Consider the following 11,461-nt stretch of genomic DNA (forward strand, 5'->3'; position numbering starts at 1 on the left):
ACATTTATCAGTCAGACTGTGACATTCTACTATAAGGAAGACACTTTCTTTTCTCTCTCACCCTCTTTTTCTTTCTTTTTCAGTGTATTCATGGATTCTTCTCTTTCTCCCAATATTTTATTAATTTATAATTTTTCAACTTGTCCCCATTTTGGTCAGTTAAGAGTACCCTCAAGCTGACTCTGATATTTTGGTGACATATCTTTGCTATTTTTTGGAAAACTTCCTTGATTTCTGGCATAACAAGATATTTTACACTTATGTTGTACCTACTCTGCTCTCACATCTTAATTAGCCATTTCTCTAAGGAACCATCATTCCTTTTAGTGGAGAATATATTAGACACCAAGATCTGAGCACTGGGCATACTAATTCCTACAGAGTTGTCTTTGCTTCTGAGTTCTTTAGGTAGAAAAATCTAAGAAAAGTATGCATGTGCATACATACCCATATGTATGAATTTACATTTATTCCAATCCATTTGTACCTGGTTCTCTCTTGTCTCTCCTCTGTCATATTTGCATGTTCCTTCTTCCAGAAGGAAAATTCTAGCTGCTAACAACATCAACACATCTTCTCATTTGCTCAATCATGTAATATATCTGAAATAATTTTATTACTTGGGCAGAATGTTACCCTATTCTTGCCTGCCAAAAATAAGTTGGACTCAGTAATTTCATGCTTAGCTAATATTCAAAAGAAAAGGAACTCATATTTCCACAAACAGCCTTATACAAGAATGTTTATAGCAGCTTTATTCATAGAAGCCAAAACCTGGAAATAGCTTATTGTCTTAAGAGACGAACGGGTGACTAAGCTGTGATATATTTATACAATGGAATATTACTCCATGATAAGAAGGAACAAATTATTGCTGCATGCAACAATATGAATGAATTTTTAAATCATTATGCTGACTTTTAAAAAGCAAACAGAAAAGAACACATAATGCTTGATTCCATTTGTATCAAGTTTGATTACAGGCAAAACTAATCTATGGTGATAGAAACTAAATCACTACTTGCTTCTGTTGGAGCTGGGACAGGACAGGACATTGGGAAGAAGCATGAGAAAACATTTTGGGATTAGGGAAATGTGCTATATCTCAATCAGGATGTGAATTATATGAGTGCGCACATTCGTCACAATGGTTTGAACTCTATAATATCTGTTCATTTCACTGTCTGTAAATTAGCCACCTTGTCTATGACCACACCACCCTGAACACACCTGATCTTGCCTGTAAATTAACGCTCAATTTTTAAATTGGTTGGAGTAGTGGCTGCTATTTTTAGCTGAAGCTAGAACTCCTCATTTAAAAACAGATCCTTCTTATAGTTTGCCTCACTTCTGATCCTCTAACCCCCATCACTAGCATTTGAGCTTGCTATCCTGATCAATTTACTTACTTCCTTTTACTATCTTATTACTTCCTTTTACTATCATTGAAAATATTTAAAATACAACATAAGTTAGAACATAACAGATAATTAAATGACATTATCCATTCTTTAGGTCTGGCCATATACATACTTTAATCTTTAATATAGTAAACATGCATACAAATTGAAAATGTTTAAATAATACTGAAATTTAGATTAATCCTCAGTGTAAGACTTTGCTTATCTGATCTATTAAGACAAGAGCAAAAACAAACTGAAGTGTAGGCAGGCCTTGCCGATGGAAACATGATTTCCAATATCAGATGATCAAATATTACTTCAGTAAGAAAACTTTTCTCAGACCTTCTCATAAATTCTGGTGCAGACCACATCCTTCATTTTACATTCCTTAAAAAAAAAAAGAAAGAGATTAATTGAATATCTAAACCTCTAACTAGGGTACAGCAAATTTGTATTAATAACAGACGTTATAAGAAATCTCATAAGATTAAACTCAGAAATCAAATATCAATATGTCAGTTGATATCTGGGAATTCAGAATCATGGCTGTTGAAATAGGGGAAACAGTTTTAACATTGATCTAAGTTACAACAGAGTTATATTTTCTAAGTGGCAAGTTTTTATGCATTATTTGCACAGATTGAAAGCTATTAAAACTGATTTTCAGGACAATCTGCACATTTGCATCATCTGGGGAATATTTAAAAATACCAATGGCTCCTCCTCCTTTAAGAAATTTGCTTTCAGTTGATCTGTATTGGGGCTCCCATATTGGTATTTACTTTCTATGTAAATCTGCTGTGGAGCTAGGGATCAGACCCTCTGTACTAAAGGAAAAAACATTCAAAGCACCACATGAATCTATTTATAGTCAATGTATGTGTTGATTAGTGAGAATAGCACCTCAAAAAAAATTGTTAGAGATCATCTCATATAACCTTTGTCATCATTTTTATCTGCCATCTACAAAAGGTCTCCAATAATCTCAACTTATATTGATGACATGTTTTAGTACAAGTTACTATGGATTCTTGAAAACAATATGCTTAAATATCTACAAATATACTGCAATTGACCGTTTTGCAATGTGCTTTGCTTGTAAAACTTAGATTTGCTTTTGCTTTTCTCTTGGTGAGTCTAACCTAACTTATCCATACATTAAAAAAAATCATTTTTAGATGTTGTTTCTAGAATAGCAGATAGGTTTTGTCATTTCTAAATCTTGAATCTGAACCTGAAGTACCTGTAGATGACTCTATGGTTTGAATATCAAACATTAACTCTGCCTTTATTCTTAACCATTTTTTCCATTTGTAGTCCAAAGAAGAAAGACTGTTTTGAAAATAACATAACCATTTTCTCTATTTAAATGCATTATTTCCATAGTTAGAGTGAAATTACTCACCACCACCATTTTTCCATCCACCAACTTTCTCTTTATTGTTGTCTCTTTGCCATCCCATTTCTGTACTTGATTCAGTGAGCCTCTTGCCAAGGTTACAGTGCTCTGCAGAGACACATTCATATAATTGAATTTCTAAGACTTTGATTAAAGAAGCAGTTCATTCAGTACTGAATCATTTTCATAACAGATGTTTCATGAGGCACATTCATTTTTCAACAGAATGAAGTGGGCTACCCTTTTGAACACTAGTGGGAATAATCTGTCTCAAAGCAGTTGATGGAACTAACTTTGAAGAGAAACAATAAAGTTTACCTTTGTTTTTCTATTGTCAGCTGTGGTTTCTTCAAATTCCTGGCCTAGCTTGAAGGAGATCTCTGTGTTTTTAAAGGGACTTTCAGTTCTTATGGTTATAATATCCCCTTTCTTGCTGATGATCACTCTGGGTTTGGCCAAGTTTCCCAGTTTTCTGGTGGCTAATCCCACACCTGAAAATCAAGATAGTGTTAGAATTTTGTTGACTCAGAGAGCATCTACCTAAAGGGATTATATGGGTGGTTACATTTTATACTCAGCTGTGCTTGGCAGGTAATATCACTTACTACTAAGGATCTCCTCCCATGTTTCATCACCTGATGGAAACACATGCCCACCAACGTGGATATTTAAAATTTTGTTATTACAATAGTAATGTCTGAAGATTTTAAACACAGAAGTATTTAGCCTAAATAGTGCAAGTCATCTACTTTTACCTTATCCAATCCCATGCTCCATTGAGAAGCACTAATTAGAGTTTTGTATGGATCATTCCAGGCATTTTAGTTTGTACAAATAAATATTGTAGATATATTTTTAAAATGAGACTATGACTTATATATGCTCTTCTATGGTTTTTTCCCTCTGTAATATATTACAGATATAGATAAGAATTCTTCCCACATCTTTGATGGAAACTCATTTCTGAAAGTTTGTTGTAGCCCCTAAATTGTTTGTACCACTGCAAATGATAAAGATAAATAAAATAATTAAAAAATATTTTTCCATTTGATAGCAAAACAAAATTAGACTCAAGTATCATTACTGTATTACTCGATTATAGAAATACATAGAAAAATAGAAATGTAAAATGAGAGAGACACAAAAAGAAAAAACCTAGTTATATATAAATATACATGTATTTATGGCTATATATACATAAAGACAGAGAAGGCGATGGCACCCCACTCCAGTACTCTTGCCTGAAAAATCCCATGGACGGAGGAGCCTGGTAGGCTGCAGTCCATGGGGTCGCTAAGAGTCGGACACGACTGAGCGACTTCACTTTCACTTTTCACTTTTCTGCATTGGAGAAGGAAATGGCAACCCACTCCAGTGTTCTTGCCTGGAGAATCCCAGGGACGGGGGAGCCTGATGGGCTGCCATCTATGGGGTTGCAGAGTCGGACACGACTGAAGCGACTTAGCAGCAGCAGCATACATAAAGAAGTGTGAAGAATTAGAGCCAATAAAGGATTATGAGCTGTATTCTTTTTTTCTGATTCTGATTGTTTCTTATTTGATGTGATTTTGGACTATGTTTTTCAAACTAAACTTCTGCAATAGAGCCTAAGAATCTACATTTCACCAAGCCTCAAGGTGTCTTTTTGCACTTTAAAATTTGACAATGATTCAGTTAGGGAGTCTTTTATTGAGATGTTCTTATATTTTGCTTCTGTCTCAGCTGTACAGTGAAATCCATAGATCTAACCAAACTTAGAGTATGAATCTATTCCCATAAGTCCCCATAGTTTTCCAGGCAATGCAACATGATTTTGCTTATTTTATCTAAAAATAGAAGCCTTCTTAAAAGCTTTCTGAATAGGTAAAATTACTGGTACTTTGATGACCATAGATACCTGAGGTCATTGGCTTCTTTCTCTCCTTATTTATAAAGCTCTGGAAATTTCCAAAGACTGTTCACACCACTTGTGCTCATATCTATGGAACATTTCCTAGAAATAGCTGCAAATAAAGCTGATGGTGGTCATGACTAGACTTTCTGTCTCTATCCACTGCTCCAACTGAAGGAAAGCATGATATTAGTGTAATCGAACTGGAATTCACTGTCACAACAAACTTCCTTTTTCCTCAATAACTTTCCTAGACTGAATATCCTGCTTTATGAAGCATTCACTTTTCACAAACATTTATCCACATACTTATGTAATATCAGACAATCTAGAGGTAGAGAAAGAAAATTCTGGCTTAGCTAAATAGCACTTTTAAATGGAGGTTTTCCATTAACTTTAGTATATTTAACTCTTTACTTCATGAACACTTTAGTTGTTATAAAACTAACTTTCAGAAGAGCTGAAGAATGGGTTGACTAAGTTTCTAAGATTTCTTTCCTCTGGGTTTGAACCAAAATCCTATTGATATGAAACTGCCTTTGAAATCAGTAGGCATTCTAATGCATTTAAGCAGCTCTTATTTGAGTTAAAGTCTATTAAAATTGCCACAAACATAGTGAAAATTATCTGATTGACACGATGGAAGATTAATCCCAGAAGAGGGTTGTACTTCAACCTGTGAAGCTCCCAGACTCCTGGGAAAGGAGTTAGAAGGAAATAGTCAGTGCATTTTTCTCAAAAAGGATCTTCTTAATTAGAACAACAAAGAACATTTCTTACCCAGAGCTTTCATGTACTCATCAAAGTTCTCACTGGAGACAAGTTTCCAGGTGCCTAGGAATTTGTTGCTCATTGTGATGGATGAGAATTCAACCCAGTGGTAGGTGAGATTCAGGAGACTCAAATAAGATGCTGAAGCCTCAGAAGATTCTTTTCAAAGATGTCTGAAGCATGTGACTCTTACAGAGACCCAATGGGGAAAAGCAGTGTCAGGACTGGGCAATGAATGGCTCTTCAATTATCCACTGGGACAAAAGGAAACCTCACATAATGTCTCCTTCAGTCTCCAAAAATGTTTATAAAAATCAATGAGAGTACTATTTGAATCTTTAAAAATTTTGGTTGATCTTACATTTTTAAGAAGTGCTTCGGTCCTTAACACTTTGAAAAAGAGTCCATAAATTGAGCCCTATGCTGTATTAAATTATATGGGCATGAATGAATGAATACGTGTGTGTGCGTGTGTGTGTGTGCTTAGGCATCTTGCTCACTCTCAATCCTGAGTCTGCACAATTAAGAATTCTTATTGAAAGAGAAGAAAGAGAGGAAAAATGTCCATGAGTATTGTGATAACTGCCTCAAATATGTTGTGGGAGAGAAATGCAGGAGAACAGTGTGAGGAAGTATTCATAGGTAAGGAAGGCTTGGAATAGTTGGCATATCCAAGGCAGGCAGAGTAGGCAGACAATACGGTCAGTTTATTGCAGCAGAGCACAGAAATTGCTTTCATGGGTGAATAAAAAAAGTAGCACTAAAACATGCTCTTTGACCATAGCAAAGATTTTAATCTTAAAAAAACATTTCAGGTCCAAATTAAGCAGGTTCTTGGTTAATAAAACAAGTTTGAGTCCTTTAAAATAAGTCTATAGTTTTAGAAAGGATATTTTATAAAAATAATATATATTGAGAGCTCAATAGTCACCATGATAAGTGCTTCTTATGGATTATTTTATATGATCCTTTCGACAACTCCAAGAGTAAGGCATTATTATTACATCCATCTTATCAATGAGAAAACTGGAACTTGGGGAGGTTAGGTAGCTTGTGTCCAAACTTGAATAAGGAGAGGTATGATTTGAACCTGGTATCGTTTCTCAGTGCATAGATGTTAGACCAATATTTTACACTGCTTCTGCTATAATATGGGCTTCCCTGGTGGCTCAGAGGTTAAAGCGTCTGCCTCCAATGTGGGAGACCCGGGTTCGATCCCTGGGTTGGGAAGATCCCTTGGAGAAGGAAATGGCGATCCAGTCCAATATTCTTGCCTGGAGAATCCCATGGACGGAGAAGCCTAGTAGGTTATAGTCCATGTAGGTCGCAGAGTCGGACACAACTGAGTGACTTCACCTTCACCTTCTGCTATAATATATATGCTGGAGGTCCTGGCCAAAGATCAGGCAACACGCTGATATCACCATGACTGGATAGAGACATTCACTCTCTGCTCGAAAAGCAAGAGAAGTGTGACTTCTCGGGTGGTCCAGTGGTTGGGAATCCACTTGCCAAAGCAGGGGACATGGGTTCAATCCTGGGGTGGGAAGATCCTAAGTGCCACACAGCAACTGAACCCAGGAGCCACAACTACTGACCCCATGTGCTGCAACTAGTGAAACCCGCATGCCTAGAGACTGTGCTCTAAAACAAGAAAAGCCACCCATGAGAAGACGGTGCACCACAATGAAGAGCAGCCCCTGCTTGCGGCAACTCAAGAAAGCTGGCACAGCAATGAAGATCCATCGCAGATGAAAATAAATAAATCATTTATAAAACAAAAGAGGTGAAAGTCAAAAGATGAAGTATCCATGTTGTATGATACATCAGACTCCCAGTCTTAGACCAAGCGGAGCAAATATGAAAACACTTTGAGCATAAGTGTGGCTCTTGGGAATACCAAGTAGATACCATACCCTTTCCTAACAGGTTTTTCATGCTGACATTAATCCTGGCCTTGAGACAATGGATATTACCAGGTTACATGTTTAGTACACAGTTTGGCACTCTTCCTAATAATTAAAATAACCGAATCTATTTACCCACAACAGGAGAATCACTGACCTCTAGGTCTCAGGTTACCAATATCATAGTTGTACCATAACCATTGCAGTTATGTGTTTAGAGTCCAAGTTGGGTTGAAAAAATGCAAAATCATACACAGTGGATCCAAAAATCATCTTAAATTACTTGTGCCTGGATGATTCAAGGTGGGAATGAAATAGTAACTAGAACAATTCCTCTGTTAGCTGGCTAACCCAATCCTAGGCCAGGAGAATGTAACTGGAGGAAGTATATTGTACTGGGATAGAAGAAACAGTTATGAAAGAAAGGGTTTTTGATTAGCAGAATGTGTTATTTTCTAAAACACTTAATTAAAATGAATAATGCTAGGATTTGTGTCTTCAAAAATTTAGGTATTTTGCTTAAATCTCTAAGTAGAATATAAAAAGATAATACAAATGAACATATATAGAAAAATAGAAACAGACTCACAGAGAAAACAAATCAGCAGTTACAAGTGGAGGGGGGAAAAGCAGAGGTGCATGTTAGGGGTGCAGAGTAAGAGACATAAAGTACTTTGTATAAAACAGATAAGCAGCAAGGATATATTATTTAGCATAGAGAAGTATAGCCATTATCTCTTCATAATGTTTTGGAGTATAATCTGTAAAGTGACTGAATCATTATGCTGCTCATCTGAAACTAACATAATGTAAACATTTCAGTTCAGTTCAGTTCAGTCGCTCAGTCATGTCCAAATCTTTGTGACCCCATGAATCGCAGCATGCCAGGCCTCCCTGTCTATCACCGACTCCCGGAGTTCACTCAGACTCACATCCATCAAGTCAGTGATGCCATCCAGCCATCTCATCCTCTGTCGTCCCCTTCTCCTGCTGCCCCCAATCCCTCCCAGCATCAGAGTCTTTTCCAATGAGTCAACTCTTCACCTGAGGTGGCCAAAGTACTGGAGTTTCAGCTTTATACTTCAATAAAAAGTAAATAACCATGCCCATAGGGTTATTCCTGAACTCTCAGCTCAGTCATTCTTCTCTACCTTTGGAGTGACAGCCTTTAGATTTCAATTCAATCATCTTTCCTGATATTTTCTAGTATATCTTCATTTAGCACTCAAAGCAATTAGTCATTTAACATGTTAACTTTTATTAATTTTGGACATTACTTCATTAACATGAATGTCATGCACCGAAGTCTTGATTCCTGTGTGTGGGGGATGATACGTGATTATATTCACATAATATAAGGTAAAAGAGGAGAGTAAAAAAGCTGACTTAAAGCTCAGTCTTCAAAAATGAAGAACATGGCATCTAGTCCCATCACTTCATGGCAAATGGATGGGGAAACAGTGGAAACAGTGACAGACTTTATTTTCTTGGGCTCCCAATCACTTCAGACAGTGACTACAGCCATGAAATTAAAAAGATGTTTGCTCCTTGGAAGAAAAGCTATAACAAACCTAGACAGTGTATTAAAAAGCAGAGGCATCACTTTACTAACAAAGGTCCATACAGTCAAAGTTGTGATTTTTCCCATGGTCGTGTATGGATGTGAGAGTTGGGCCATAAAGAAGGCTGAGTGCCAAAGTATTGATTCTTTCAAACTGTGGTGCTGGAGAAGACTCTTGAGAGTCTCTCAGACAGTAAGGAGATCAAAGCAGTCAATCCTAAAGGAAATCAACCCTGAATATTCATTGGAAGGACTGATGCTGTAGCTGAAGCTCCAATACTCCATACTTCGGTCACCTGATGCAAAGAGCCGGCTCACTGGAAAAGACCCTGATGCAGGAAAAGATTGAGGGCAGGAGGAAGAGGAGGTGGCAGAGGAAGAGATGGTTGGATGGCATCACCAATTCAATGGAAATGAGTTTGAGCAAATTCCGTGAGATAGTGAAGGACAGGGAAGCCTGGCGTGCCGCCATTCATGGGGTCACAAACAGTCAGATACAAGTGAATGACTAAACAACAGCTATTCACATAAAGGCCCAAGTACTTAACCCCATGCATGCATACAGTAGGGAATCGTTTGTTTACTGCCTGAATGAATAAATGAAATGTAAATTTTGTGCTTATGAGGGATTTTCTTTGCATTAAATCTTATAGCAAATATGAAAGCATCTAAAATTCATGCTTATAATCAATAATATGATTCTTCTAAACTTCCTTTCCTCTTCTTCTCTTTCTTCCATTTGCATACACTCTAGAGTCATGGAAAGAGAAAGGCTGTGAGTTACACTTCAGTGTAAAACTTAGTTGTAGTACCCATTCCTTCATTTAATCACTCCATTGGTCAGTGGCAAAGCAGGCGGTTCTTTCCCTATTCAGGATGACACTATCTTAGGATAGCACTAGGAAAGTGGATGTGAAATAATTCCAGGGTTCGTAGTTCATATGCTCACTGCATGCACACAGATAATAGTTCAACATGAATTTATTGAACTGAAGTAGCACTGGAGATAACATGGTGAATGAAACAACTTTTCCTGCCCTCATGGGCCTTACACTCCAGTTAGGAAGACATGCATTAAACAGACACTCAGAGACATTTTAGAATATGCAATTATTATTTTTTTTTATCATTTGCAGATGGAGACAATGAATGACACTAAAGAGTCAGTGAACCATTTCTATGTTGGAAGATACTTTTCATAATTTCTTACACACCAGATGCCCTGATTCCAATAGTCTTATTTATCTTCAGAACTCAGACACTAGGGCATCTGGTGCTCCTCCAGACATCTATTTGACCGAATGTGACAATGGCAATGCAGGCTTGATAGCTTCCTCTTTCAGGTTGCAAGTAAGCGTTTTCATCTTATCTTAAAAATGCTGAGATTAAAGTTGTTTTCTTAATGAAGACCATTTCTTGGAGCTTTCTCAGCCACCAGTGGGTATTTGATTTTTTAGTTACTATAGTGACAGTTGCATTATGCTGCCCAAAGGAAGTTAATAGCTTTTCTTTTGTTGAATGGCAATAAATAGAGGGAAGAACTAGCTAGTCATTCCTCCAAACAATGCAATTAGCTTTGTTTTTCCTAGGCTTGAACATACATTGCCTCTTTTCCAGAGACTGGTCTAAGATTTCACATCATTATTCCTAATAGAACACTTGAGATCTGGTTACTCATTCATTGGGGAGATAACCAAAGACAGAATTTCTGCATTTCAGTGTTTTTCTCTAGTTATTAGAGAATATACAGAGCTAGTCACAGTTTTTTCTACTCCATTTGCATTTCTTCTTAGAGAGAAAGTGATATCAACAACATTAAAATAGGTAGTATTTTTCAGGCATTAGCACAAAGAGCTGTAGGAAACACTTTTCAGGACTCAGCCATCTGCTCCCTTATAGTCTATGGGAGAAGGCAATCTCTTCAAAATAATTCACTTGCAAAGCATAGTGAAAAGTGTGTGAGTATATGTGTGAGTGTGTGTATGTAGCTTTATTTCATAAGGAACAAATATAAACTCACAAAAATTCTGATGATTTTCTAACCATGTGTTATCCAGGTTGCCTACTTTATTTCCTTGATCACATTTTAAAATTTTTTCAATAATTGAGATGGTATAATATGGTTTATGGGCTTCCCAGGTAGCTTTAGCAGTAAAGAATCCACCTGCCAACGCAGAAGACACAAGAGATGTGGGTTTGATCCCTGGGTCAGGAAAATCCCCTGGAGGAGGAAATGGCACCCCACTCCAATATTCTTGCCTGGAAAATTCCATGGACAGCCTGTCAGGCTATAGTCCATGGGGCAATGAACAGTCAGACATAACTGAGTGACTGAGAACACACAATGTGGTTTACACACACATATGTATGTGTATACACACACACACACACACACAAACACGTATTTCAGGTAAGGTAAAGTTAGATCATAGAATCAATTCATGTATAAACTGTACTTTCATTTATTCATGTCAAACCATGCCTTCCTTCAAACAATGGAAAACTAGTTTTGTAGTTAAATTCTGGCCT

At 36.9% G+C, this 11,461-nt stretch overlaps 1 protein-coding gene across 1 annotated transcript; it reads right to left on the reverse strand.

Moving 5' to 3' along the window:
- Positions 1–735: 735 nt before the first annotated feature.
- LOC138446089 (myelin P2 protein) lies at positions 736–5,635 on the reverse strand. The gene is made up of 4 exons (XM_069600813.1): positions 5,474–5,635; positions 3,121–3,293; positions 2,809–2,910; positions 736–1,790 (listed from the first exon to the last, which is right to left on the reverse strand). The coding sequence occupies exons 1-4, from the start codon at positions 5,544–5,546 to the stop codon at positions 1,740–1,742; spliced, it is 399 nt and encodes a 132-aa protein (XP_069456914.1). The 5' UTR covers positions 5,547–5,635; the 3' UTR covers positions 736–1,739.
- Between the last annotated feature and the right edge of the window lie 5,826 nt (positions 5,636–11,461).

Source organism: Ovis canadensis, chromosome 9 (genome assembly GCF_042477335.2).
Source record: "Ovis canadensis isolate MfBH-ARS-UI-01 breed Bighorn chromosome 9, ARS-UI_OviCan_v2, whole genome shotgun sequence".
Taxonomy (NCBI): domain Eukaryota; kingdom Metazoa; phylum Chordata; class Mammalia; order Artiodactyla; family Bovidae; genus Ovis; species Ovis canadensis.

What these genes read in the sequence shown, in the direction of transcription:
- LOC138446089 (XM_069600813.1), bottom strand. Translation starts at nt 5,546, where the DNA reads ATGAGCAACAAATTCCTAGGCACCTGGAAACTTGTCTCCAGTGAGAAC. An exon ending in TGAGTACATGAAAGCTCTGG is followed by an intron (nt 3,294 to 5,473) that starts GTAAGAAATGTT and finishes CTTGATTTTCAG; the next exon opens with GTGTGGGATTAGCCACCAGA. An exon ending in TGGATGGAAAAATGGTGGTG is followed by an intron (nt 1,791 to 2,808) that starts GTGAGTAATTTC and finishes TTTTTTTTTAAG; the next exon opens with GAATGTAAAATGAAGGATGT.